A 24,424-nucleotide genomic window follows, 5' to 3' on the forward strand; every position below is an offset into this window, starting at 1 on the left:
AAAATGCGGGCATATATGACAAGGGCGCCGAGCGTCTGGACTGCAGTGGTAATGAAGGAAACTTGACCTTATATGTAAACGTCTGGGCTACAGCGGTACTGAAGGAGACCTAACTTTCTTTGATAATGTTGGCAAGCGTCTGGGTTGAATTGAAGCTTTTTCAATTTTACCATTCGTAATGATATAATAAATAATGAACAGGTGGCGTCAATATTTTCGACCTTGAAAAGGCTGACGACACCTCATGGAAATAAGTTATTTCAAAAGATATCTCTGACATGGGATTTTTCCCAATAAAGCCAAGAAATGGGCAGCTGAAAATTGTTGTAGATTTTAAACCATCGGTATGCATTTTTGTTATAAACGGAAACTTTATACCGACTGTTGTGGTGAACGAGTGAAAATTGTTGGAGAAAATAGACTTTAGGGGTCATATTTGATAGCAAATTATCGTTCCTACCCCAAATTAAAGTGCTCAAAGATAAATGTACACATCTACGCGTCGAAACAGACATTCGTATACCAGCCGTCAACAGGGCGCCCCAGCTCAATGCTCACAAAACCATTCCCAAATCGACGTTTAAGAAAGGTTCTCGTTGAACGCCGTATTTAGCACTGTCTAGCATTGTCCTATTACTTTGTTAACTTTATTAATTTTATGTCGATCTTTTGTGAGGCCTAAATTGACCTTGGTTCCATTATTTACGGTTTCGCCAGGAAATCGTATCTAAAAATGTTGGATCTTGTCCATGACCAGGGTTTGAGGCTCAGCCTTGATGCACTTAGAACTTCACCCCTAGGGAGTTTATACATTGTGGCTAACAAATCTTTAGTATACAACAGGCGTATACAGTATACAATCAGTATGCTACAAAACTTAAAGCACATTCAACAAGAACTTGCGTACGACTCTGATGTATAAATATATTTATCAAAAAATTTTAATTTTTCCGAGTAATAAAGTATGACATATCATTTTGATATATATATTCCGACATTTTAATTGGTCCGTGCATCTTTTCATTCATCAAATCGATCACTCAAAAGTTACAACTCTGCTGTACAGGCGCCACTTTTTTTCTCCAACTTTTTGTTGTAGTCAGCAAATGTATTTAAATTCTGTCAGAAACCAAAACTCTGTAGACTGTTTTGCTTGATCAGCCTTCGTTAAGTTAAACTGTCAGTTCTTTTTTGAAAGTTGCACGGCGTGTACTCAGCTCACCTGAAATTTATCCATTTTCAGACAGCACTTCTTTCTGTAGTAAAATGTCATATTTGTCTTATAAATATTAACGTATTGACCTATATAATGTATAAAGCAAACTTTTGACATGTCTATGGAATGAAAAAAAAAAGTCGCTATGTTTTGTCTGTTCTATGTTATAGTCCGCCATGTATTAGTCACTTACTGATGACGCTTCACCTGATCTATATATGTGATATCACTACGCGGTTAGACGTCGACGCAGTTTCCGAAAAGTTTAAAACGCAATGATTTTTTCTGCTTTAAAATTTACACTAAGGCATTTATGGAATCAATAGGGATATGAAATCTGTGACCCTCGATATCATATTTATTAAACGAGAGTAGTAGTTTTCATTTGTTTTCAAACCAGAGGATGTGGCTAGTGTGTCTTTTTTGGAGTGTCCTCTCTAGCTTCCTCCAAAACCTCAATAAATATCTGATCTACGTGAACAGAAGAAATCAGGTACAAATCCACTGTAGATTCAGTTTTTGAGGGACAGCTAATTCCAGACCAGTTGTAAACTTTTTATCTCAGATGACGCCAGCGGGCTTGTGCGTTAGTCTTGTTGGTATTATGACGCCAACTGAGAACGGGCTGGTACATCAAAAGAAGCGATGTACTGGTTCGACCCGACGTGGTTAGTCGGGGTTTATTCCTGTCGTCCGCAAAGGTGAGAACGATGAACAGACGCCGATATTTCCGTCAATGGCTCCTTTATTGAAGGCTGGCTGTTGGTCCGCACCGGGAACTCCCCATGTATATGCAAGCCTCCGCTGAAGGTAGACGGTTGACCAGGCCGAAAAGACGCTTTTCAACATGTTAAAGCGTACCACTTTTTCCTACGTGAACAGGTTCACTCTCGTGTTCTAAGCCCTTCTACGTAGTCCACCTCTTTTTTCGGGGCTCCTGTGCTTATATCTATCCTGTCTGCCATGAGAGAAATTTGGAATGTTCCCGATGCGGCCAATCTTACATTTTAGCCACTAAAACAAAGCAGACAATGTTTTGGACACACGTAATACCAATTCCTCGCTCCCCAGCCATCTAGCCAAAAACAGTACAGCTCTCACCATAAACTAATTCCAGATGTATACAACACTGTCTGATTTTAAAACACGCCACTTAACAGCGAGTGGTATTTGCAGAACTGAAAACAGGCAGCGCACCGAGCGTTTGTATACTCACAAACATACCGAGGCATGCACCGAACGTCATGCAGCTATAACAATGACAAAACCTTTACAGATACAACATACAAGATTGAAGTGACACGTTACCCATATATTTTACACAATGACGTCTATTACACAACAGTTAACATCACTTCTTTCAACATCAGTGTTTCTTTTTTCTTTTTAGGCCTCCATACCTCGGAAAACCTATTGTTATAGTATGGGTTATTAGGGGTTCATGCCATACAGGTTGAACTCACTAATATCTCGGCTTGAGCCCCAATTGTATCTTATTAGATTATTATTACTTTCGGCAATTTTGTGATACATTTTATGAGAAACACGACTTGTGGTACATTCCTGAAACTTCAGTATGAGTTAGGAGAGGATCTAAAGTTTTCCTGTTTGGCTTTTGGTAACATTTGGTCGCATGACTTGGCGGCCATTTTGGATTTTGTGCCAACGTAAACAAATCATCATCTCTAGAATGACTGATGCGATTGAGCTGAAAATTAAACAGCAGTTGCACAAAGCCTAGGCACACTCAGGGTGATAACGTAAACTTTCTCGTTTGACAATAGTACAAACTCGCTATTGGGTAAATATGTCGTGTGACGCAAATCCACAGAGAACGAAACATGTATCAGACGTACACATAACCTATCAAGAGATCAAAATTTATTATTTATTTATTTGATTAGTCTTTATATTTTATAATAATTCACTTATAAGCATGATGGCAGGAAACCCATGACCACCGGAGGGTAAGTCAACATGAGTTGGACTTGAACTCACAGCTACTGCGTTGGTGAGAGGCTCCTAGCGCGCTAACCAACTGAGCCACGGAGGCTCTCAAAATGTATTAGAAGTATGTACAACAAACCCATAGTGAACACAAACACACATCAGACATACATGTACAAGGAACCCAAAGGGAATACAAAATAAATACTATTGTTTGTTAGACAGGTTTAGATGTCATTTTTGATAGTGGATTAAGTAACACTATTATCGTTAATAAGGATTACATTTTCTGAATACTCTATTTTTGTGGACGGCCTGTTGATCGAGTGGTCTAGACGGTGAACATGTGTTGCTGGCGATTTGGTGCATGACTCTGAGGGCGCTGGTTCGAAACCCACAGTGGTCTTAGCCAACTTTCAGCACTAAAATCTAGGTACATCTAGGTGTATCTCAGCTACGTTAAAAGTTTGAAAAGAAGATTAAGACATTTTACTTCAAACAAAATGGTGACAACAGAATTAAAAATATATTAACTCAACATATTTTTTTCTTTGATGCAACAGCAACCAGCATTACGGCAGAAGGACACCAGGCAGAGCCCGGGGACTCCACAACCATCCGCAGAGTGCTGCCAGATCTCCCGACCTACAATCGGGGTGATAGCACCCAAAGACCACCTATATATATATATATATATATATATATATATATATATATATATATATATATATATATATATATATATATAGCGTCAAGCTTTGGCTTGACGCTATACTTACTTGCCATTTTCTATGCTAATATTGACCAGTCAGAAAGCATGAATATACTAGCCCATAATTATTCCAAGATGGCTGACCCTAACAATGTGCATTTTCTAAGCTGTGGGAAAACAACTCAATTATGCATGGATTGGTGCTGAGTGGTGCAGAATTTGTACAAGTGAACACAGTGCGTTAAATCTGGTACGTGCACCTTGTCTACAGCATATGCCGGTTATATCTCAGGTACACCTGTATATATACCTACCATATACCTATGTTATACCTCAGGTACACCTCAAACATCCCGTTTTCTTACCTAAGCTAACTGAGGTGTACTTTAGGTTTACTTTAGATATTAATTTGCATAATTGGCAGTACTTCAAAAACACCTGCAGTATATCTCATATACACCTCAAGTATATCGCAGCTTCACCTCAGGTCACATGTGATGTACCTCTATTATACCTCCACAATGCCACCATAATGCTGGCCACTGCAATATTAATAAGTGAAATATTCTTGAGTGTGACGCAAATCACTAATCAAATTAAATAGTTAACAAGTATATCTCCTGTAGACCTTATGAGAGGAAGTACCATTAAACATTGCAATTCTTCAGATTTCAATTAACTCAGGCCAAGTATAAATATTAAACACCAAATAATACCAAGCCAATCTTGTTAAAGTGCCAAAACAGTGTATGTTAATTTCTAGACAACAGCAAGAATGAAAATGGGTCATTTCTTTTGTTTGTAAACTTTTTGGAGGGTATTTGTTTGACAACTGACGGTGCTTATTGAACACTCTACTGTGTACATGTCTAAAATGGTCAATATACATTCTACAAAGCAGTCCTTCGAAAAAAAAGGAGAATATAGTAAAACAAAGTGTGAATCTTGTCAACTGAAACTGGTAATGTATAATGATCATGTAGCACCAAGTTAATAAAAATTGTACATAACCCAACACACTTTCCATGTCTGCTTTTAAAGTTCTATTCGAATTATCAATATAATAGCAGATTTCTAAAAATGAAAGAAATATTTAAAAATTGAAGGCTATATACATACCTGCACCTGACGTGCCTTTTTCGAATATTTTCTTCTTGGCATTTTGTACTGCAATAAACACAAAGAAATAGTTGACAAAAATTCAACTGAAATTCCAACTACATGCATTTCAACAGGAAATAAATATTCCAGGACGGTACCAGTAATGATTTCTTTATTTATTCGATTGGTGTTTAATGCCGTACTCAAGAATATTTCAGCGGTCAGCATTATGGTGGGAGCAAGGAGATATTGAGGATCTTGTGCAAATAAATTTCAATACAAGCAATATATTTGATTGACAGGAAAAAAACAACTCACAAGCCATAAAGTGTCATATTTCAATTTTGACGAGCACCTGCATGTATGTTGTTGCAACTGTTCATCTACACACTTCTGAACTATTTTACCCATCAGGGATATTAGTTCTGGGTGATGTATAACCTTCACCAGTGGCCAAAATCATGATATTTCATTTCTGTCCACATAACAAAACAGGTATATGCATGCAAGCTGTCTATATTTATCTAAACCTATAAATCTGTAATAGAGCATTACTGCTAATAGCTAAAACATAATCTCAACCTCCACTTTGTGAATTTTGGCTCTATATCTGTAAGGCATAAAAACATATCATGTACATAAAGGACTCGTATTGATCCATATTTTGACACATTATGGTACATAAAGTAAGTGTGTCATATTATTTTACCTTATTCTGCAAATTCACACAATAGGATATATTCAAGTACACATCGTCTTCCTTTCTCGACTCATTTTAATTTTATAACCTTTTTGAGTATCAATAATATACCTCACCATACTCTGTGGATTGATATTGTAACAAGCAAAAAAGTCCCAGTCATTCGTCATTCGTGTTTAAATGATCATGTAATATCTGTAACAACCTCAGAGCTTCACTTGTTCCGTTACTCAGTTTCCTCCAGTACAGGCTTCCGCCAGTCAATATAATTTTGTACACAGTGGTATGAGGTAATCCCCAAAAGTCTTCAAATATGAAGTATCCATCACTGACAAAGCAGAAAAGATATGTTCTTTTCTAAAGGTAATTTTTTTTATTTGGTTCACCTATATAATTCCTTTTTTTCTGTCATAAAACCACCCTTCAAATGATGATAAAGTACTGCGGTGTTTGATTACACAGTATTCCTTTTCTTCAAAAAAACACTTGATTCATGTGATGTACATTTGTAGGCCGAGGGGTTCAGTTACTTTCTAATATTTTCCAAGTCATGTATCTCCTACAAACGACATGCATTCGTTGTGCCAGCTTTTGAGAGTAACTAATCTCCCAAAACTTGGCATTACCTTGATTTAAAATCGTCAGCCTGCACATTAACCAAATATTTTTATGTCTGAATATTGTGTGTTATTGAACGATTCTGATATTTGATGAGATTTATTATTGCTTCTTTGTGACACGCGGAGGGTAATGGCCCAAAGTGGTTGTCTGTTTGATTTCTGTCACTTAAGGGCCACTAGCCTACATCATAAAATAATATATGTATATAAATAAAACATTTCTGTTTCATTTAGGATGTTTTCATTACCATATCAAAAGCCATTAAGCGGCTCGTGTTTTTAACTTACAGCCACGATATTACCATATGCGGCGTTTACCTGCACTAAGGCAATAAAATATTTCAGTTGGAAAAAAGGAAATAAACGTTCGTGAATTGAACAAGAAAAGTGTGTTAAATGGTGTAAGGAAAGGTGGAACTGGATGAATGGTCGACAGTGGAAAAATATGATTTTTTCTGATGAAAGTCAAGTTGAGACAGGGGAGGACAACCTCGCTTGGGCTATTTTTTGAGAAAACATTTCCTACTTAAAGTAAAACGAATATGAATTAAGATCAAATTCTCCCAGCTCCCAGTATTTTATTGCGCTATTGTCAGGAACCACAGAAGTACAGACTACAACAGAGCTACTATACCCTGCAATCCACACTGATCACACAAAATATTTAAGCCGCAAATATTGACCACACTCCAACGTAGAAGTGTGATGTACATGTCCGAATAGATACAGTGTTATGACAGGGACAGTTTAGAGACAACCAAAAAGCCTGGATTGGAGATATGTAACCTCAGGTAAACGTTAGAAGTAGGTTAGCGTCACTTCTATATTCACCCAAACAGCTCGAGCTAATATATCAGCCGACCCACATGCAGTATATGGCTGTCCTGACTGGCTCAACTGGGTCAAGTTATACACCCCATTTATTGGTGATCAATGGGCGAGGTTTTTATGCTTGCTGAGTGGGGAGTTAACATAACAATGTAGCCTTTCAATTCAGTAACGCTGAATATCCTGTGTGCTATTCAGTACATAAGTTTAAGATTGGAGTTACTTGTATACTGTAACACATTCCTTAGGCCTGAGCCCGCCCCGAAGTCGGGAGACCAGAGATCAACCCGAGTCCCGTCATACCAAAGACTTCAAAAATGGTATTTGTTGCTGCCTCGCTTGGAATACGAGAACATGAACATCCCAACTATAAATGTTTGACTTTTATAGTTTTTATATTTGGAGCAGAGAGGCGAACATTGTAAGTAAGTAAACAGCGATCCATACAGGCCGGTTGTTCTGGCTATTTACATGTATGAAGGCCCAACCCAAGACAACACGTCACCAGCAACAAACGACCTTCAGCAAAACCCTATAGAATGCCTTTCAAGGTCAAAGCTTTAGAAAAAATACATTAATAATGTACCAATGCACTGCATAAACAGTGACAGGATCGACATAATTAAAGTGTATGAAGCTGAACCCAAATCAGTCGTTTTCCTTGAAAAGAAAATATTCTGACAATCTTTTGACAGTGTCAAAGGTTCACACACAGGCTAAGAGTAGAGTCCATATAGACACGCCCCAAATCATACGTCTACTTCGTGTCCATTTGAGGACGACCAGACCAATTAAATGCTGTTCGAGAATCCCTTCCTCGCCTGATAAAAATATTTCAAAAAAAATAGACGTACCTTGTCTTACAGCACTTACCTGTCGACGCAAATCTCACTGTGCTTCACAACTTGACAAAACTGCGCAGACTGAAATAGAATATACTTAGTTCTGAGAAATATGTCATCTGATCAGGGGAGATAAATCCATGAATATGCTTTGCACATTTATTTATATTCCATGACATCATTCCGTATTTAAATAAACATACCAGTTTTCCTAAAATTACTTCAGCTGTTGGGTTCAGATCATTTATATTTGTATGTACATTTGCATTTTAACATTGTACAAGAGACAGACTTACGGGGACGTAGCCACACCTATGTACAATGGAGAAAAGGCTGAAGGCAATAATTAATTTCAACACCATTTGCATATACACAAATTCATTAGCTTTGACTTTATGAACGATAGAGGTGTGTTTGCCGACCTCAAGAACTCAAGAATGTGCACATAATCTTAAGTGTTTAGCAATGGCATTGATTTACAGTGTACGGTTTGAGCTGCATCTAATCGGATGGCTCACAGATGAACGCTCATAACAATTTACCTCTAATAATATATATTTTTTTATTTGATTGGTGTTTAACGCCGAACTCAGGAATATTTCATTTATCGTACGGAAGCCATTATTATGGTGTGAGGATACCGGGGCCCGTATGAAACCCACGACCATCCGCATGTTGCTGTCTGACCGTATAGCTTGAGAACCTTACATTAATAACGTCTTATCACACTGTGTGATAGTTTGTGACAACATCGACACAGTTAAACTGTATAAACCTACGCATAATCCAGTCGGCAATGTTAGAGGTTTGTGCACAAGCTGAGGTTAGAGTCTGTACAAAGAAACAAAAGAGGCCAGCTATTGCTTTGAACATCTTTACAGCAAAATTGTATGAAATAGGAAATACTTAATTCTGAGAAAAGCTTGTGAATTTTGCAGGGGGGCCAAATCTCTGAATATGTTTGTACACATTTTCACTCTTTGACATCTCAACAATGGTTTGTACAACTTTATGTGAATGCCACATTTCAATAAACAGTCAGTTTGCCCCAAAATTACTCCAGTAGATGGGTTCTCATCATTAATATTTGTTATCACGTTTAGTTCCAAGCAGAACACATTGGAAGTATAGTTGAGAAATGTCGAATGGATTTTTCTGAAACCAGTATAATGAGATAAGCCTATAACCAAACAGTTACCCATTGAATTCAAGCGGCATTATCCCAATGGGGTCTCCTGAGAGAAAAGAACAAGAACACAGCACTCTAGGCCAGCTGACCTAGAGCTCTGCCTTGCTTAAGTGGCATTTAGAAGTCGGTGAGGAGGTACACTGGACAAGGCATGCTTATGGATGTACAACTTCTTGGTTTATTTAACACAACGTTTCGATGCAGATACTAGCATCGTTATCAAGTGAATGACATCAAAATTACTACTGCGCTTATATATAGCAAGAGATGCAAATGTCAACAGATAAAACAAAAAGAGGGTAAACAGCCCTCAGGGGATTTAAGGTGTCCTGGGGTGGGTGTTGGCGTACTGACTAGGCTCGGTGGGGTTCCTGAGCGGTTTGGAGGATTAGCAGATCATAAGCTGAGGGGAGGTAGATGCCGTGATCTCTGTTCAGGCTGGGCTTTAATCTCTTAATCTGGATGGCTTCCTGTAGTTTTCGTTTCTTCCAATGGAGCTGATTCATGTTCAGTGTCCTGACTGTATTCCAGTTGATGTTGTGGGATGGGTTTTCATGGATGTGGTCAGATATGGCAGATTTGGAGTCAAGTTTCTGTACTGATGATTGTTGTTCTTTGATTCTGGTTTGAAGCGGTCTGCCTGTTTCACCTATGTAGGAGTTGTTGCAACTGCATTTTAATTGGTAGACAACTCCTTTCGGTGGCTGGGGTTTGGTTGGTGTCTTCTTCCCTGTGGCATGTAGGTGGGTCTTTAGTGTGGTCAGGCTTCTGAAGACTGTTTCTATTCCAGTTGACTGTTTTATTAGGCGGGTTATTTTGTGGCTGGTTGGACCAATGTAGGGGAGGTTGACTCGTATACCGGGGCCTTCCACGTGGACTCTGGGCTGTTGATTGAGTTCAGGTTGCGAGGACCTCTGGATGGTTTTATTTACTTGGTCTGCTGGGTATCCATTCAGGTGAGTGAAAAATGTACGCAGGTGTTGGATCTCTTCGTCTAAGTTGCTGTTACAGATGAGTTTAGCTCTCTTTGTGAGGGTGGAGATGATGTCGGTCTTGGTTTTGGGAGGGTGGTTGGACTTGTAGTGGATGTACTGGTCGGAGTGGTTCGGTTTGCGGTACAACAAAAGTTCAACAACCTCACGCAAAGTACCAGCTGACCTAGAGCTCTGCCGTTTGTCCCCGATGAATACAATAGCCCCAGATCTCTTGGGTATGTGTTAGAGCCCATAGGAGAGTAGATGTTAGCCCTTGGTTGCGGCCCTTAATTACAGAGACCGGGATCACAGTGGCTGAGAACAGGTTGGTCCTGCATGAGTCTTAAGCCCGACACACCACTTCAGATCTTAATTAGATAAGCACATGGTCTTAAGCGGGCATTAAACTGAGCAGATGACCACAGCGTCGTTGATCACTATCGGTCACTAAGGCCCCACCTGCCGTGGGAAGAAGGGGGCCACATTTTCCTTATCGCAGTAAGGGTTTAAAACCCGTCCTAGCCATTGAATGACAAACACCTCTAAGCACTAGATCCCAGCCCTTTGCCACATATACCAACATAAGGCCAAAGATAAAATTGATCAAAGTGATATTTAACCTTGTGACCTGTTACTTATTGAAAAATTAAGTGCTGAGTCTGACATTACAGTACTTATCCATGTGATTGATGTTATTATTTGATGACACTGCGATTATTCTCAGGTTGACAATAGAGCATACAGATTTGTCAGAGTGTAACAAATCCTAGTCATTTGTTCAAACTATGAACTTCACTCATTGGTTACACAGATTGTAAAATGTTGAAGTTTTTGAATTGTTCCAATTCATCTCCACAAAGTTCCTTTGGGCAACCTGTTGAGCTCAGGAAAACTCCCCGGAGCTCATGTGACAATTGGATGACAAATTGAAACCAATATCAGGTGGAAGTAGATCTCCCACTCTAAATCCTTTGTGTGCCAGAATGACGTCACCGCCTTCTAAATGTGGTAAAAATAAGCCACTGACTTTCTGTACAATATGCCTATCTGAAGCACGGCCTGCCCAAAACCTAGACACAGATGTAACCAGTCCGCTTGGTGAAACACTTATTTCGCCTTATAAGTGTTGTGGTGTTTGTATTGGCTCCATGTGACATACTGTGTTTCCAGGTTTCCCGGCATTTCACAAAAGAATTCTGTTACATCAACAAATCGCACTTGTGGTCTTTGCACAAAACACTCTGGCAAAGTAAATCCATGAGTCATAAAAAATAATGTGAAAATTGCAAATTTAGGGAAACCTGTGTAATATCTGGGTTTTTTTTCATCATTGTCTTAAATTACTTCTGGTTTGAACAGAGTAACTAAGGACTGAGAGTTTCTGTGTATTTAACTGACTGTACCGTGCCTGCCTATTCGTCAACACTTGTGGTCTGTACATGCACTGAACGGGTTATGATGCTGTCAGTCTTCACTTGTTTTGGCTGTGTTACGTCATTTACACTGTGTTTTTTTCTGTGTAACGTCATTTACAGTGTGTTTTGTCTATGTAACGTCATTTACACTGTGTTATGGCTGTGTTACGTCATTTACACTGTGTTTCGGCTGTGTAACTCAGTACACTTTGTTTCTGTACACTCGAAATTATGACATTTTACATTAAAGAAAAGATTTAAAGTACTTAAAGACGTACAGCATAGCGAGTGAAAAAAGGAAGAGCAGCAACGACAGTATGATGGCTCGGAAGTGTAACCGGTGAACTACGGCCTCTTGTCAGTTTACCTCAGTCAAGGTTTTGTTCTAACTGTTCATGTAAATGCCTAAATAGCAGCAATTTACAAGCAAATGTAATGGTCGAAAAGACATAGATAATTTCTGTGGGGCTCCCAGATGAATTTTGGTAGGGACCGATGATGCTGTAGACACATTGTTTGCAAATTACAAGTTACACAGCCTTGAGGTCAATGTGGTGGATGCATTGGACCGGGCGATTTTGATCCTCTGTAACCAAGTCTGTCAACGTTTCTTTTTTTTTTTCATTAGTATCTCCGGGTAAGATGCAGTGCAGCTTGACAACAGTTTCGCTATCCAGTATTTTGCCACTATAATTAGAGCACAGGAGGCAATACCTTTTCCCACCACTTACAAATGAGAACTCTGAAAATTAATCATAAAATCACTTATTGCCAAAGACTACAGGTGTACATCGAAGCCTGCCCTGCGATTTAGTTCAAATACGCACAGTTGACATTTCTATATCAAAAGTGTTGACAAATTCATCAGAAACTTCAAGATACACTAAAGAGAAGAAAAAAATGTACATATAAAAGTGTTGTATTCTGAATTACAGCACTATCCTTCAGATCTTGAACAACAAATCAGCCTCGATCTCGTCTGCAGCATTACTTTACCATCGACAATTTTTACATTCACAACATTTATGGTTATCGCTATACGTATATACCAAATCCTGCCCAAAGGATGCAGAGACAAATGCTTGTAACAGGGACAATTTAAATACAACCCAAAAGCTTGAATAGGAGATATGTAACGTTAGAGAGTTGCCCAGTGATCACGGATAATTGAGGGTATGAGAGGTTGGCCAATCGGGACGGCTGTATACGTACATGTAGGCCTTATAGATTAGTTAGAGCTTTCAGTGTGAAGAGTGTGGAGATACAAGTAGCCTTTCAGCTCATGGCTACACCTACATAAGGGTCTTAAAATTGTAAAATATACAGCGTTACGGGGACGTAACCTATATACCGTATAGTTAAGCTGAAGATAATGTGTGCAAATCCGTACATAATTTTAAGATTCGATTTACTTTTAGTACCATTTATGTATAAACAATCCTTAGTTTTGACGCATGGGCAGCTCATAGTTTTTCTATCATATAATCGACATAATTAAACTGTATAAACCTCAATCAAATCCTTCGTTTTCCGTCAGAACGAAATATCCTGACGGCGTATCGACAGTGTTAGAGGTTCACCCACAGACTGAGGGTAGAGTCTATGTAAGGACACACCCTTAGTGGTTTGTCTACCTTGAGTCGATGTGACGACAACCAGGCCAACTAAACAGTGTCTGACAGTCGGTAACACCTTCAAGTAAAGACAACTCCGAAAACGGACAAAAACAAAATACACATACTCTGCCTTACAGAACTTACCTTTCGACACAATTACCACCGTTCTTCACAACTTGATGAAACTGCTCAGACTTAAATAGAAAATATTTAGTTCTGAGAGATGCACGTGATCTGTGCAGGGGAGGTAAATCCCTCAGAATGTTTGTACACATTTATACATTTGTGACATCTCCTTCAACTTTATATGCCAATGTTATATTGAAAATACATTGAAAATAGAGTTGAGAAATGTAGGATGGATTTTCAGCAAACAGCATAAGGATATTGGGCTATAGTTACAACAATTGTTCATCTATTTTAGCGGCATTACCCTCGTGGGGACTCCGGAGTGAAATCAGGCCCCTGGGTAACATTGTCGTAACAGGCGACTAACCTAAAGCTCCCCTATGTGACCCCTTTGAATACAACAGACCCATATCTCCTCGGGCTGTGGAGTACCTGTTGATCACGGAGTAACTGTTCGCTGGGTTGCGACCCTTAATGGAAGAGGACGGGATCCCAGTGACGGAGGGCGTGTTGGTATTGCGAGATTTTCAAGCCCAACATTGCACATGGCTCTTACTTAGATGGAGACGGGAGTTGGAATCGGCCCAGTTCGACCAATCGGCTGTAGCAGATAGGCTCCGAGCTAAAATTTCACGGGGTTGTTAATGTCAAATGATTCACAAATCAAAAAACTGACAGTAACAGCAAACTTAATAAGCACTTATTGACATTTTATAAACCTTGTGTTGCTCACTCGATCTCAGTTTGCCCGCACAGTGTTCAAGTAGATTTTATCTGGTCCAAACATGTGCTACCATTTTTGTTAATGTCAAGGATGAAGCCAAGGATTAAGAAGCTGAAAATGTTTTAAGATTTTCAAGGTCTAAAACCATCGGTATGTATTTTGGTTGTTCTCGGAAACTTCCTTTCGACTCAGTAAACCAGTAAACTTCTTTGGGAAAATAGATTTTATGGGTTATACTTGACAGCAAATTATCTTCCATACTCCATATTAAAATGCTTAAAGCTAGATTTGCAAATCTATGCGTCGTATACCAGCCGTCAACAAAGACGGACGTTCGACGTCAACAATCGCAAGGACAATTCCCTCAACGACGTTTAATTGGGGTCGTATGCAGCACAGTCTAGCACTGTACTGAGCGATCAATTTTATTGAATTGATATCGGTCTATGATGAGGTTCTGCCAGGAAATCCTGTCTAAATGTGATGAATACGGCATACTGTCAATGTGCTACAAAGCTTAAGTCACATCCAACAAAAATTGTCTGCGACTGTGTTGTGTTAATATATGTAGATAGACGTTTTAATATTCGTGTGCAGTAATATATTTTGGAAGCTGACGTCAAAGAAGAGGACATGTGTCTTTTCCAGCGTTTCCTCCATAGCGCCTTTTAAATAAATATCTGATCTACGTAAACATAAGAAATCAGATACATATCGTCTTATGATTCGGTTTTTGACAGACAGTTAATTCTAGACCAGTAATGTCTAATATATAACACTAAACATCAGGGCAGTGTTGTTTTAGGCTCCCAAGCTAAAGGCTTGCAAAAAGCATTACTATTGTGCGGATTATTAGAGGTTCAAGCCATCCAGGCTGGAATCACTAGTCTTGAACCCCAATTGTATCTTATCGGATTTTTATTACTCTGAGCAATTTTGTGATGCATTTTATGAGCAGACGACTAGTGGTACATTCCTGAAACTTCAGTATGTTTTCGAAAAGTATCCAAAGTTGTGCTTTTTGGCCTTAGGTAACATTTGATTCCGTGACTTGGTCGTCACATTAGACTTTCTGTCAACCTAAACAAATTTTCGTCTCCAGAACGACTGATGCGATTGGGTTGAAAATAAAACTGCAGTTGCACAAAGTCTAGGCAGAATTCAGGGTGATAACGAAAACTGTGTCCTTTGAAAATTGTACAAGTTTGCTATTGGGTGAAAATGAATCAAACAGGCAGGACACCAACGAAAAGCTCAGAAAGTATCTCTTATGTGACTGTATGTTAACTGTGATGACATCACAGCACTGTAGGTAATTCTATATCAATGACGGCTTAGATATTGCATTTAACATCATGTTTTTACCTAATTCTGGTTAAGGTGTGTTCCTAGGGGGGCGTATAAATTGCTACTGTTTACGCCTTTATATGAACAGCTAGAAAAAAAACCCTGACTGAGGTGATCTGAGAGGAAGCCGTATTTCTCCAGATATGTGTGACCATTTGCCAGCTATCATATTGTCGTCGCTGTTCTGATTTTACTCTCAATGTTGTACGTCTTTAATTATATTAGATGTATATACAACAATCCCATTGTAAACACAAACATCAGACATACATGTAGAAAAACCTCACAGCGAATACAAGATGAATACCATTGTTTGTTGTTTAACCGCTTATTAATACTGTTAACAACGAAAAAGTCGCATAGTCTTTTGTGTGGAAGTGATCGTGTAAACAACCTAAGTGCTTTACGTGTTCAGTTACTCAGTTTCCTCCAGTCCACCAGGCAGTATAATGTTGTAATCAGGTATATGAGTCAATCTGATTAACCTTCTCGCACAGAGAACAACATGGGATCTTATCCTCAACCCTTACAGCAGCAGAGAACCTCTCCAACCTCTCCACTATTTCTGCCAGACAAAAGTTCGGAAGCCTGCCGGCCACACCTTCTATCCCCAGATTGGTTACCACTTCGTCCTCTTCTCCTGTCGTTCGTGGGAAGGCTTGCAACAACCTGCGGATGGTCGTTGGTTTACCCCGGGCTTAGCCCAGTTTCCTGCCACCATAATGCTGGACATGGTCATATAAGTGAAATATTCTTGAATACGTCCTCAAACACCAATCGAATAAAAAAATAAGTTACTTCGCCCCCCCCCCCCCCTCCACAGTTTATATTTAATGTGATGTATCTTGAATCTTTTTTTTTCTATCTGTTTATTTAAACATTCTTTCTAAAGGTGTATGTGCGTTTGGGAGCTAATTAAAAAGATATATACACTGATGGGATGGAGACATGGTCGCGGCAGTGGCTGTCTTGGAGGAGCATATCTCACCTCTTCGTTTTCTCTCGTCATCTTCCATCCTTCCGACACACGTCAGAGTTATATGTATGCTCGTGGCCTTGTCATACGATTCCTCGGGCCACCCACATAGGGCAATACTATGTACTGATTAGCCTTCCTGCCCTCAGGCATTAGCGAATGATTAATCCATTGATGAAAAAAAAACAACAGAAAATTTGACAATGTTATATTAGGTTGTTGTGTTGAGTGTGTTAGATGCGATGCTCAGGTAAGGAGGTTGTGTTGTGTAGAATGTGATGCCAAGGTAAGTACGCTGTGTTGAGTATGTTGGGTGTGATGTGAGTTCAAGTCGAGGTCATGCTGGTTTCCTCCCCGGCCGTACATAGGAAGGTCTAATAGCAACCTGCGGATGGTCGTGCGTTTCCACGGGCTCTGCCCGGTTTCCTCTTATCACAATGCTGGTCGCCGTCTTATAGGTGAAATATTCTTGAGTACGGGGTAAAACACCATTTAAATAAAAAAATAAATCAGGTATAGACGTTGCGATGACTGTTTGATGTGATGCCCAGATATAGAAGACATTGTGTTTAGTGTCTTGGGTGTGATGCCCTGGTAAGGACGTGTTACGGTTGAAGCGATGCCAAGGTAAGTATGTTGTGTTTAGTGTGTTGGTGTGATGCCCAGGTAAGGACATTGCATTGAGTGTTTGATGTGATGCTCAGGTAAGAACTTTGTGGTGTGGTGGATGTGATGCACAGGCAGGGACGCTATGTTGAGTGGGTTATGTGTGATGCACAGGTATGGACGCTGTGTTGAGTGGGTTAGGTTTGATGCACAGGTATGGACGCTGTGTTGAGTGGGTTATGTGTGATACCCAGGTAAGGACGTTGTGTTGTGTTGGATGTGATGCCCAGGTAAGGACGTTGTATTGTGTTGGATGAGATGCCCAGGTAGGGACGTTGTGTTGAGTGGGTTAGGTGTGATGCACAGGTATGGACGCTGTGTTGAGTGGGTTAGGTGTGATGCACAGGTATGGACGCTGTGTTGAGTGGGTTAGGTGTGATACCCAGGTAAGGACGTTGTGTTGTGTTGGATGTGATGCTCAAGTAAGGACGTTGTGTTGTGTTGGATGAGATGCCCAGGTAGGGACGTTGTGTTGAGTGTGTTGGATGAGATGCCCAGCTAGGGACGTTGTGTTGAGTGTATTGGATGTGATGCTCAGGTAAGTATGCTGTGTTGAGTGCATTGGATGTGATGCTAAGGTAAGTAGGCTGTGTTGAGTGTGTTGGATGTGATGCTCAGGTAAGTAGGCTGTGTTGAGTGAATAGGATGTGATTCTTAACACGGCTTCAGATATACCTTGGCTGACTGTGTGGATATGTTAGGCAATGACTTTACACAGTCGACTCTGTATTAAAATTATTTGACAGCATTTCTGACGATGAGGAGTATTAGCCTATAAAACAGTTCGTTATTACATTTTCTAAATTATACATTTTAAAGATACTGTGCATTTCAAGTGTTAATCATGGATTAGGTCTTTTTAAACTGGTTTAAAAATATGTTTGTGGACCAGGTATCGGAAAGAGAGGAAACTCGGTACACCTTTAAACATACGCATAGAGCAACAGATGGAAAACCAGTACACCGAGGGAATATACATTGGGTGTGTGTGGGCATTAGTTAATATACGGACCAGGTATCAAAGAGGAAACCCACCACACCTGAGAAGATGCACGTCCTCCAACATCTGGACCAGGTATCGAAGAGGAAACCCACTGCACCTGAGAAGATAAATTTCCTGTAATTTTTGTATCAGGTATCATACAAAGAGAAAATCCTCCGCAACTGAGATTTATCTATTTATTTATTTCATTAGTTTTTGCTCCGTACTCAAGAATAATTCACTCCTACGACGGCTGCCAGCACTACGGTGGTAGGAAACCGGGCTCCACACCTGAGAAGATACAAATCAGCTGATATTTTTCTTCATCAGGAATTATGTAGAGCAGGAATCAGAAAAAAGAGGAAAAGTCAGCATACCTCAGAAAATACTCATCAGGGAATGTTTGTACCAGAAATTGAACTGATTTCACTTAAGGGAAAGGATTAAATAGAGAGGATGATTACTGAAATGACCAAAAGCTGGGTAGCTGTTTCCAGTGCGCATCATCGAGATTTCATCGCTGCGAAAAAAAGACAATCATGTCAACGTGTTAAAGTATTATGAACCTCGGCAGTTACACACAGTTCTGCAAAATCCGTGTGTATCATTCAACTCGTTGTCACATCTGCGACTTAACATGGGTTCCAGAGCAGTTTCAAGTCGATTGAAATAGGACTGGGCGCGGATTCTGGAATATCGCCGAAGACTACAATGTTGTTCCATACCCATGAATGGTCATGTGTTTTTGTTTTTGATGCACTCGAAAGAGCTGTCTTCTTTCATCAGTACAAGCACAGTTATCTCCCTTGAGTCAATTCACATTTATCTCGAGTTGGACACAGACCCCCATTACAACTTCCGTTTTTCGGTAGGGACAATCATAGTTCTGTGTATTTTAGGGCGTAAAGTCTTTTTTTTTGCTGCCAGCCTGCCGTTTTTGGTGTACAGGTGCATGCTTGGTATCAAAATGATGGAATTTGTCTAAGCTTTGGGCAGATATGAGTTTTAATGATGAAAGTTTGAAATTCTGGGCGAGAGGACACAAGGAGACAGGTGGTGATGAGGCCGCGAGTGACGTCCCCTTGGCATTGCTAGGCATAGAAAGGTCCAGATTTTGTCAGTCAACCTAAGTCAAGATTTGTATGGCTTCTTTCTCACAGGCTGGTCCAGGTATACACCAAAGCTTATTGGCCACGGAATGTTTGGGACTGAGCTACAGCAGTAAACGTTAACATTGTCGCTTGTGGAAAACTAATGGGGGTCTGTGGGCAGTTAAGTTTAAATCCTTTGGATCTTGGTAATACAAATCATTAATAGTGAACAAATCCCTCCAGGAATCATATAAGTTAAACTTGAACGTGTTGAATGTGAAATTGGTATCAGTAAATCTTTGGATATGGTGTACGATTTAAGAGTAAATTACTACATTTCAATGAAACTACAACCCAAGCATTCAAACGACGATTACTTAATACACAATCACATATTTATTTACCGTATTTTTTAGAAGAGCACAGAAATACTGAATAGCGAATGGCAAATGTCACCGAGTCATACATGAATACAATAATAACAGTAAGCAGATGAAATGTCACAGCGCGCTTCTGTACAACACGTCATCATGACCAGAGGTTGTCATCGCTAAAATAATGGTGACGAAACCACTTTTTCTGCGTAAAATATATCCCGTACAACGATAAGTTTCAGAAATCAAAGATGATTTGACAACTAATACTGAGCCGAATATGTCCTTCATAAACACTGTTGCTAGTTTTAAAATACATCTATGGGAACCACGGACTCAAACACACAATGACAAAGTCACAGATGACAACAGAAGACGTTTCAATACACGGTTTGATGTGCACATTAAGTTGGAGACGTCTTGGAGGTTAAAGTTAAAATGAAACAATCGTCCCATTCTTCACAGCACACAAAGTCAAACATGACCATTAACACGTGAAGTTAAGTAAACATAAGAAGGAGGCAGCTCGTGTTGTCGTTATTCATGCATGTAAGAAATAAAACAGAATCCACGTTAATACACGTACAACAAAAGTGATAAGATTCATCACTGAAAAATTGTGGACAGGATTGTTTGTATCAAACTTTGAAAATCAACACCAAAGATAAACGGTGTAACAACTATGCACCTATCAGTTCACCGGACTAAGCACATCCAAGTCAAACACAATCTATATTCTGAACGAAGTTCTTAAACAACCGACACACAGCATACATGTAATCAACGTATATACATGTATTAATACAAACATATAATACAGCTAAAACACAGGGCAAATTATCACAATGTCTTCATATATAATCACCAGAAACGGTGTAATACTTACAGGATAGGATCTACCTGGGCAGAGATTACAATGTGCAGTAATGCATATCATCTAACCTCACAGTACTTACAACGAAATCTCACTTAAAGGAAATATTTATAATTGATAATATAAATGGTTAGCATCATTCGTGACACTGCTTGCATACATAAAAAGAGTTTTTAAACACATTTCTTTTACACTTTTGCAACACGTATTGGTTTTTATTCATAAAAGAAATATGTCTAGTAACTAAGATATGTGTTTATTATGGTAAACACATGAGATATTTACATTGTAATGGGGTGGATATATTAAGGAAAAGACATATTTCAAAAAACAACTGATTATACTGAGTGCAGACAGTTAATAAACATATCAAATTGTTTAATGTTGTAAACAATCGACATGTTTTTACTCTAACGGCTACACTGTTCACGTATTTACTCCAGTTATGGCTAGGTACCTGTAATGATTATGTTTTAGTAAAGGCAAAGTTTCAGTAAACAAATTAAAAAGAAAACATAGCCAAACTTACAGGAAAAAATGATTGACTAGTGTTAAGGCCGCACATACCTATACCACAGCTGAGAACATTATGGTGGGAGGAAACCGGGCAAAGTCTGGGAGAACACATGACTATCTGCAGTCTTCTACCAGACCTTCATTAATTTACGGCTGGAGAGGGAGCCAGCATTTGTAAGAGGCTCCTGGATCATAACGCCAGACTGGCAAGCTAACCAAATATGTCTTGTTGGACGTATGATTAGCCATACCTTTCAGGATAGGTCAATGGAAGAAATTTTTTGTTTGCATTCTGTCTAAACAAACTTCTATTAAAATAGAAAAAAAAAACACCTGTTGAAGTATGGCACTTTTCTGGAGGGTCTGTTGGCTTACGATCAAAGAGATAACTTGAACCGACAGGTTATATCCTTCTTAGACATGAGGTGAACACCTCAGTGTAAGGTATAAAAAAGGTGTACATGGGGTGTGCATCTCACGTACACCTCGGTGTGCGGTATAGTGGAGATGTACAACCCATCTATGTTATCGGAGGTGTACAGTTGATTTGCGCGCTAGCGTTGCGTAATGACGCAGGAGCCTGTAACTAACGTAGTACCTGCAAGTTCAAGTCCAGCTCATGCTGGCCTCTTCTCTGCCCGTATGTGGGAAGGTCTTGCAGCACCCTGAAGATGACCGTGTGTTTTCCCCCGGGCTGCACCCGGTTTTCCCCCACCATAATGCTGGCCCCAAATACACCTTAGCAACTTTGAAAAAAAATCAACACTTAGACATGTTAGACAGCGTACCTAAGGTTCATCTCACAATTTTATTTTTAAAAATCTTAAAATAAGAGATCGGATTCAGGCATTTTACTTCAAACAAAATGATCACTACAAAATTACAAATGTCTTTCTTTTTGGGCCAAAAAAAAAACATGTTTACAAATTAAACATAGGCCTTTGTCTCGCCCAATGCCATTCAGTGTGCAAAATATTGTCCAACCGCAGGGCACGTATACATGTGTATTTGTCCCTGATTATTCCAAGATGGCTGCCCCAAAAAGTGTGCATATTCTAGGCTGTGGGAAAAAACCCCCAAAAATGCACTGACTGATACTTCCTGGGGCTGAATTTATAAAGTGTGAGCACACACGAACATCTGAAGTCAACAGAAAAAGAGTAACACTAATTTTTGTTTAAGCACCTGGTAAGCCATGTAAATGTAAATTGCTGTGGTTGTTGTAATTTAGCTGCGAATTACAGATACTGTACACAAAGAACTGCATTCATCTACAGATTTACAGCTGAAATTATCTATCATTTATACAGCCGTTAGCTTAGTGTTTGGAGATTGTTTTCTGCCAAATTCAACGTGAAAACAGTGGGTTAAATGTTACATTCAGGTACATCCACCTTGCCAATAGCATATACCTAAGCTATACCTCCACCTGTACCTCTGTTACACCTCAGGCAGCATTTTTTTACCAACCACAATACCCCAAATACACCTTCAATACACCTCACATACATGTAGACCTACACCACCATGTACACGTTTACCTCAGACACACCATAGGATATGCTACACCTCAATGGTACACCTCAGATGTGCCTAAAGTATGCCTTCAGTACACCTTGTAGGTTAAACCTGCGCAATTCGGGCAATTGGGTCAAATATTTTCTTCCGAAAACTCGAGGGTAAACGAGCAATGAAAAAAAAAAGGATAAAAGTGCCACAAAGACACACTATGAATTTCTGCACTGCTCTTTTGCGTTAAACTAAACCATATCAGAATTTTATTTGTTTTGGATGGAACTAAAAAAACTTCTACTCAGTATTATTGCCCACCACATAAAGGTTACCAAGGTAAGAAGAGGTCATGCCTTCACTTCCAAACAAATGGTGGTGATGAAAGGTTGATATTTCAAATGTTGTAGAGAAAGGTGCAAACTGCATGTACAGGTTTGGGATGGTAACACATAAAAGTATAGTAGGGGATATATCTATCTGATCTTGGATTTGACAAATTTACTACATAAATTTAAAGTAAAAAAATCAAAAACCCAATTTTGCCCGATCAACTTTATTGTAATAAGATCAAGTTGTGAGTGCCTTAACTGGACTACTTTTTGGGAATTTACCATGGGTTATCCCCAAACATTACAACCCCAACCCTGTCTACACCCCACCACGACTCCCATCTTACCTTTTTGACGCAAAATTCCCCCCTTGCGCTTGTATTTCCTAATTTCATTTACACCGGTGAGTGTAATACTGCATTTATTTGAATAGAACTAATGCTGTGTTTCAAAATAGGTCTGAACGTTGATCTGTTTCTTGTCTGGTAAAATCTGATTAAATGTGCTGTCTCTGCAACAATAATAATACAAATTTGTTTCGTTTTATTTAATTCGTTTCTACAGGTAAAAGTGGAGATACGCTTAGCAATTCCTACACAACTTCTGCCCTAGGGGGGAGAAGTGGTCAAATTTTAGCATCTAAGGACAATTGTTAGATTTTAAGAAAATACAGGGTTAATGTTCATTTCTTTAGATTTTCTTTTAGACAGAAAAGAAATTTAAACCACTTTCTGCACAAAATATCTTATCCCAGACATTTACATGTAGAGTATCAACCCAGGTGGGCCACTACCCACAGCCCTGAAACCTAAAATTAGTCAGATTCATAACTTCATATAAAAGTATTACTAACAAAAACTTTTAAAACTTAGTCCTAATTATAGGTTACACATGCGCATTTCGGGAAAATGTGTCCATGATTCGCCTCCGAACTCAAGTTGGAGGACTAACTCTATAAAACTGACACAGAGACATATAAGCTGTTCATACACCGTACATTTCTGCTGTACTACTTTGCATTTAACATGTCTAAATAAAATACATAGGATTTTGTTTCGAATAGAACTGAAAACTTTTCCCCCATTGGTATTACCCACCTCTCTAGAGGTAAGACAATGCTATGACCTCACTTTCAGCCGCTACAGCTAAAAAAATGGTAGCTGAGAATATTGTAGACAAAAGTACAAGCTGCATGTGGAGGTATGACAAGGTACCATGCGAAAGATAGGGTATATATATTTTTCACGTTGAAGATTTACTACATAATTTTTGTCTAACCTAAAAGGGTAAGGCATATTTCTCTCACTGACTTTTTTCCTTAGGAACTAAAGTTACATAACACAACAAGAATTACTACATGTACCATGTTGACAATATGTATTGTCATGTATAAACTGTGACCCGTTTTCCTCAGTGACACTCCTGATTATGCTGATTTACAAGTCACCATTACTAAAAATAAAACTACCTAGCCATTATCTACATGTATTTTGTCTGGAAGAAAATTGACACTGATGTTCAGGACAAGTCAGACAGACTGTGTATAACTACACCAAGATATAAGCTTGTGACAGATCACTGACCACTTTGCAGAACAAGCTATACATACTGAATTAGCCACAGAGCTGACATTAACTAAAACATCAATACACAAACTGGTCTGTCTTTCTTTTTTTTTAAAAAAACCTAACAAAACACATGATAATATTATGAAAAAGATGTAATGAATGATTACCCGATGGTC

General features: G+C 39.1%; 1 protein-coding gene across 1 annotated transcript in view; it reads right to left on the reverse strand.

Moving 5' to 3' along the window:
* Positions 1-8,073, reverse strand: part of LOC135463000 (inter-alpha-trypsin inhibitor heavy chain H5-like) — a 76,345-nt gene extending 68,272 nt beyond the window's left edge. Inside the window, exons 1-2 of the mRNA XM_064740322.1 lie at positions 7,998-8,073; positions 4,995-5,042 (exon numbers count right to left, since the gene is read on the reverse strand). Coding sequence (XP_064596392.1) covers positions 4,995-5,036 — 42 coding nt within the window. The 5' untranslated portion in view covers positions 5,037-5,042; positions 7,998-8,073. The remainder of the gene's footprint in view (positions 1-4,994; positions 5,043-7,997) is intronic.
* Positions 8,074-24,424: the final 16,351 nt, after the last annotated feature.

The sequence above is a fragment of the Liolophura sinensis genome, chromosome 2 (genome assembly GCF_032854445.1).
Source record: "Liolophura sinensis isolate JHLJ2023 chromosome 2, CUHK_Ljap_v2, whole genome shotgun sequence".
NCBI lineage: Eukaryota > Metazoa > Mollusca > Polyplacophora > Chitonida > Chitonidae > Liolophura > Liolophura sinensis.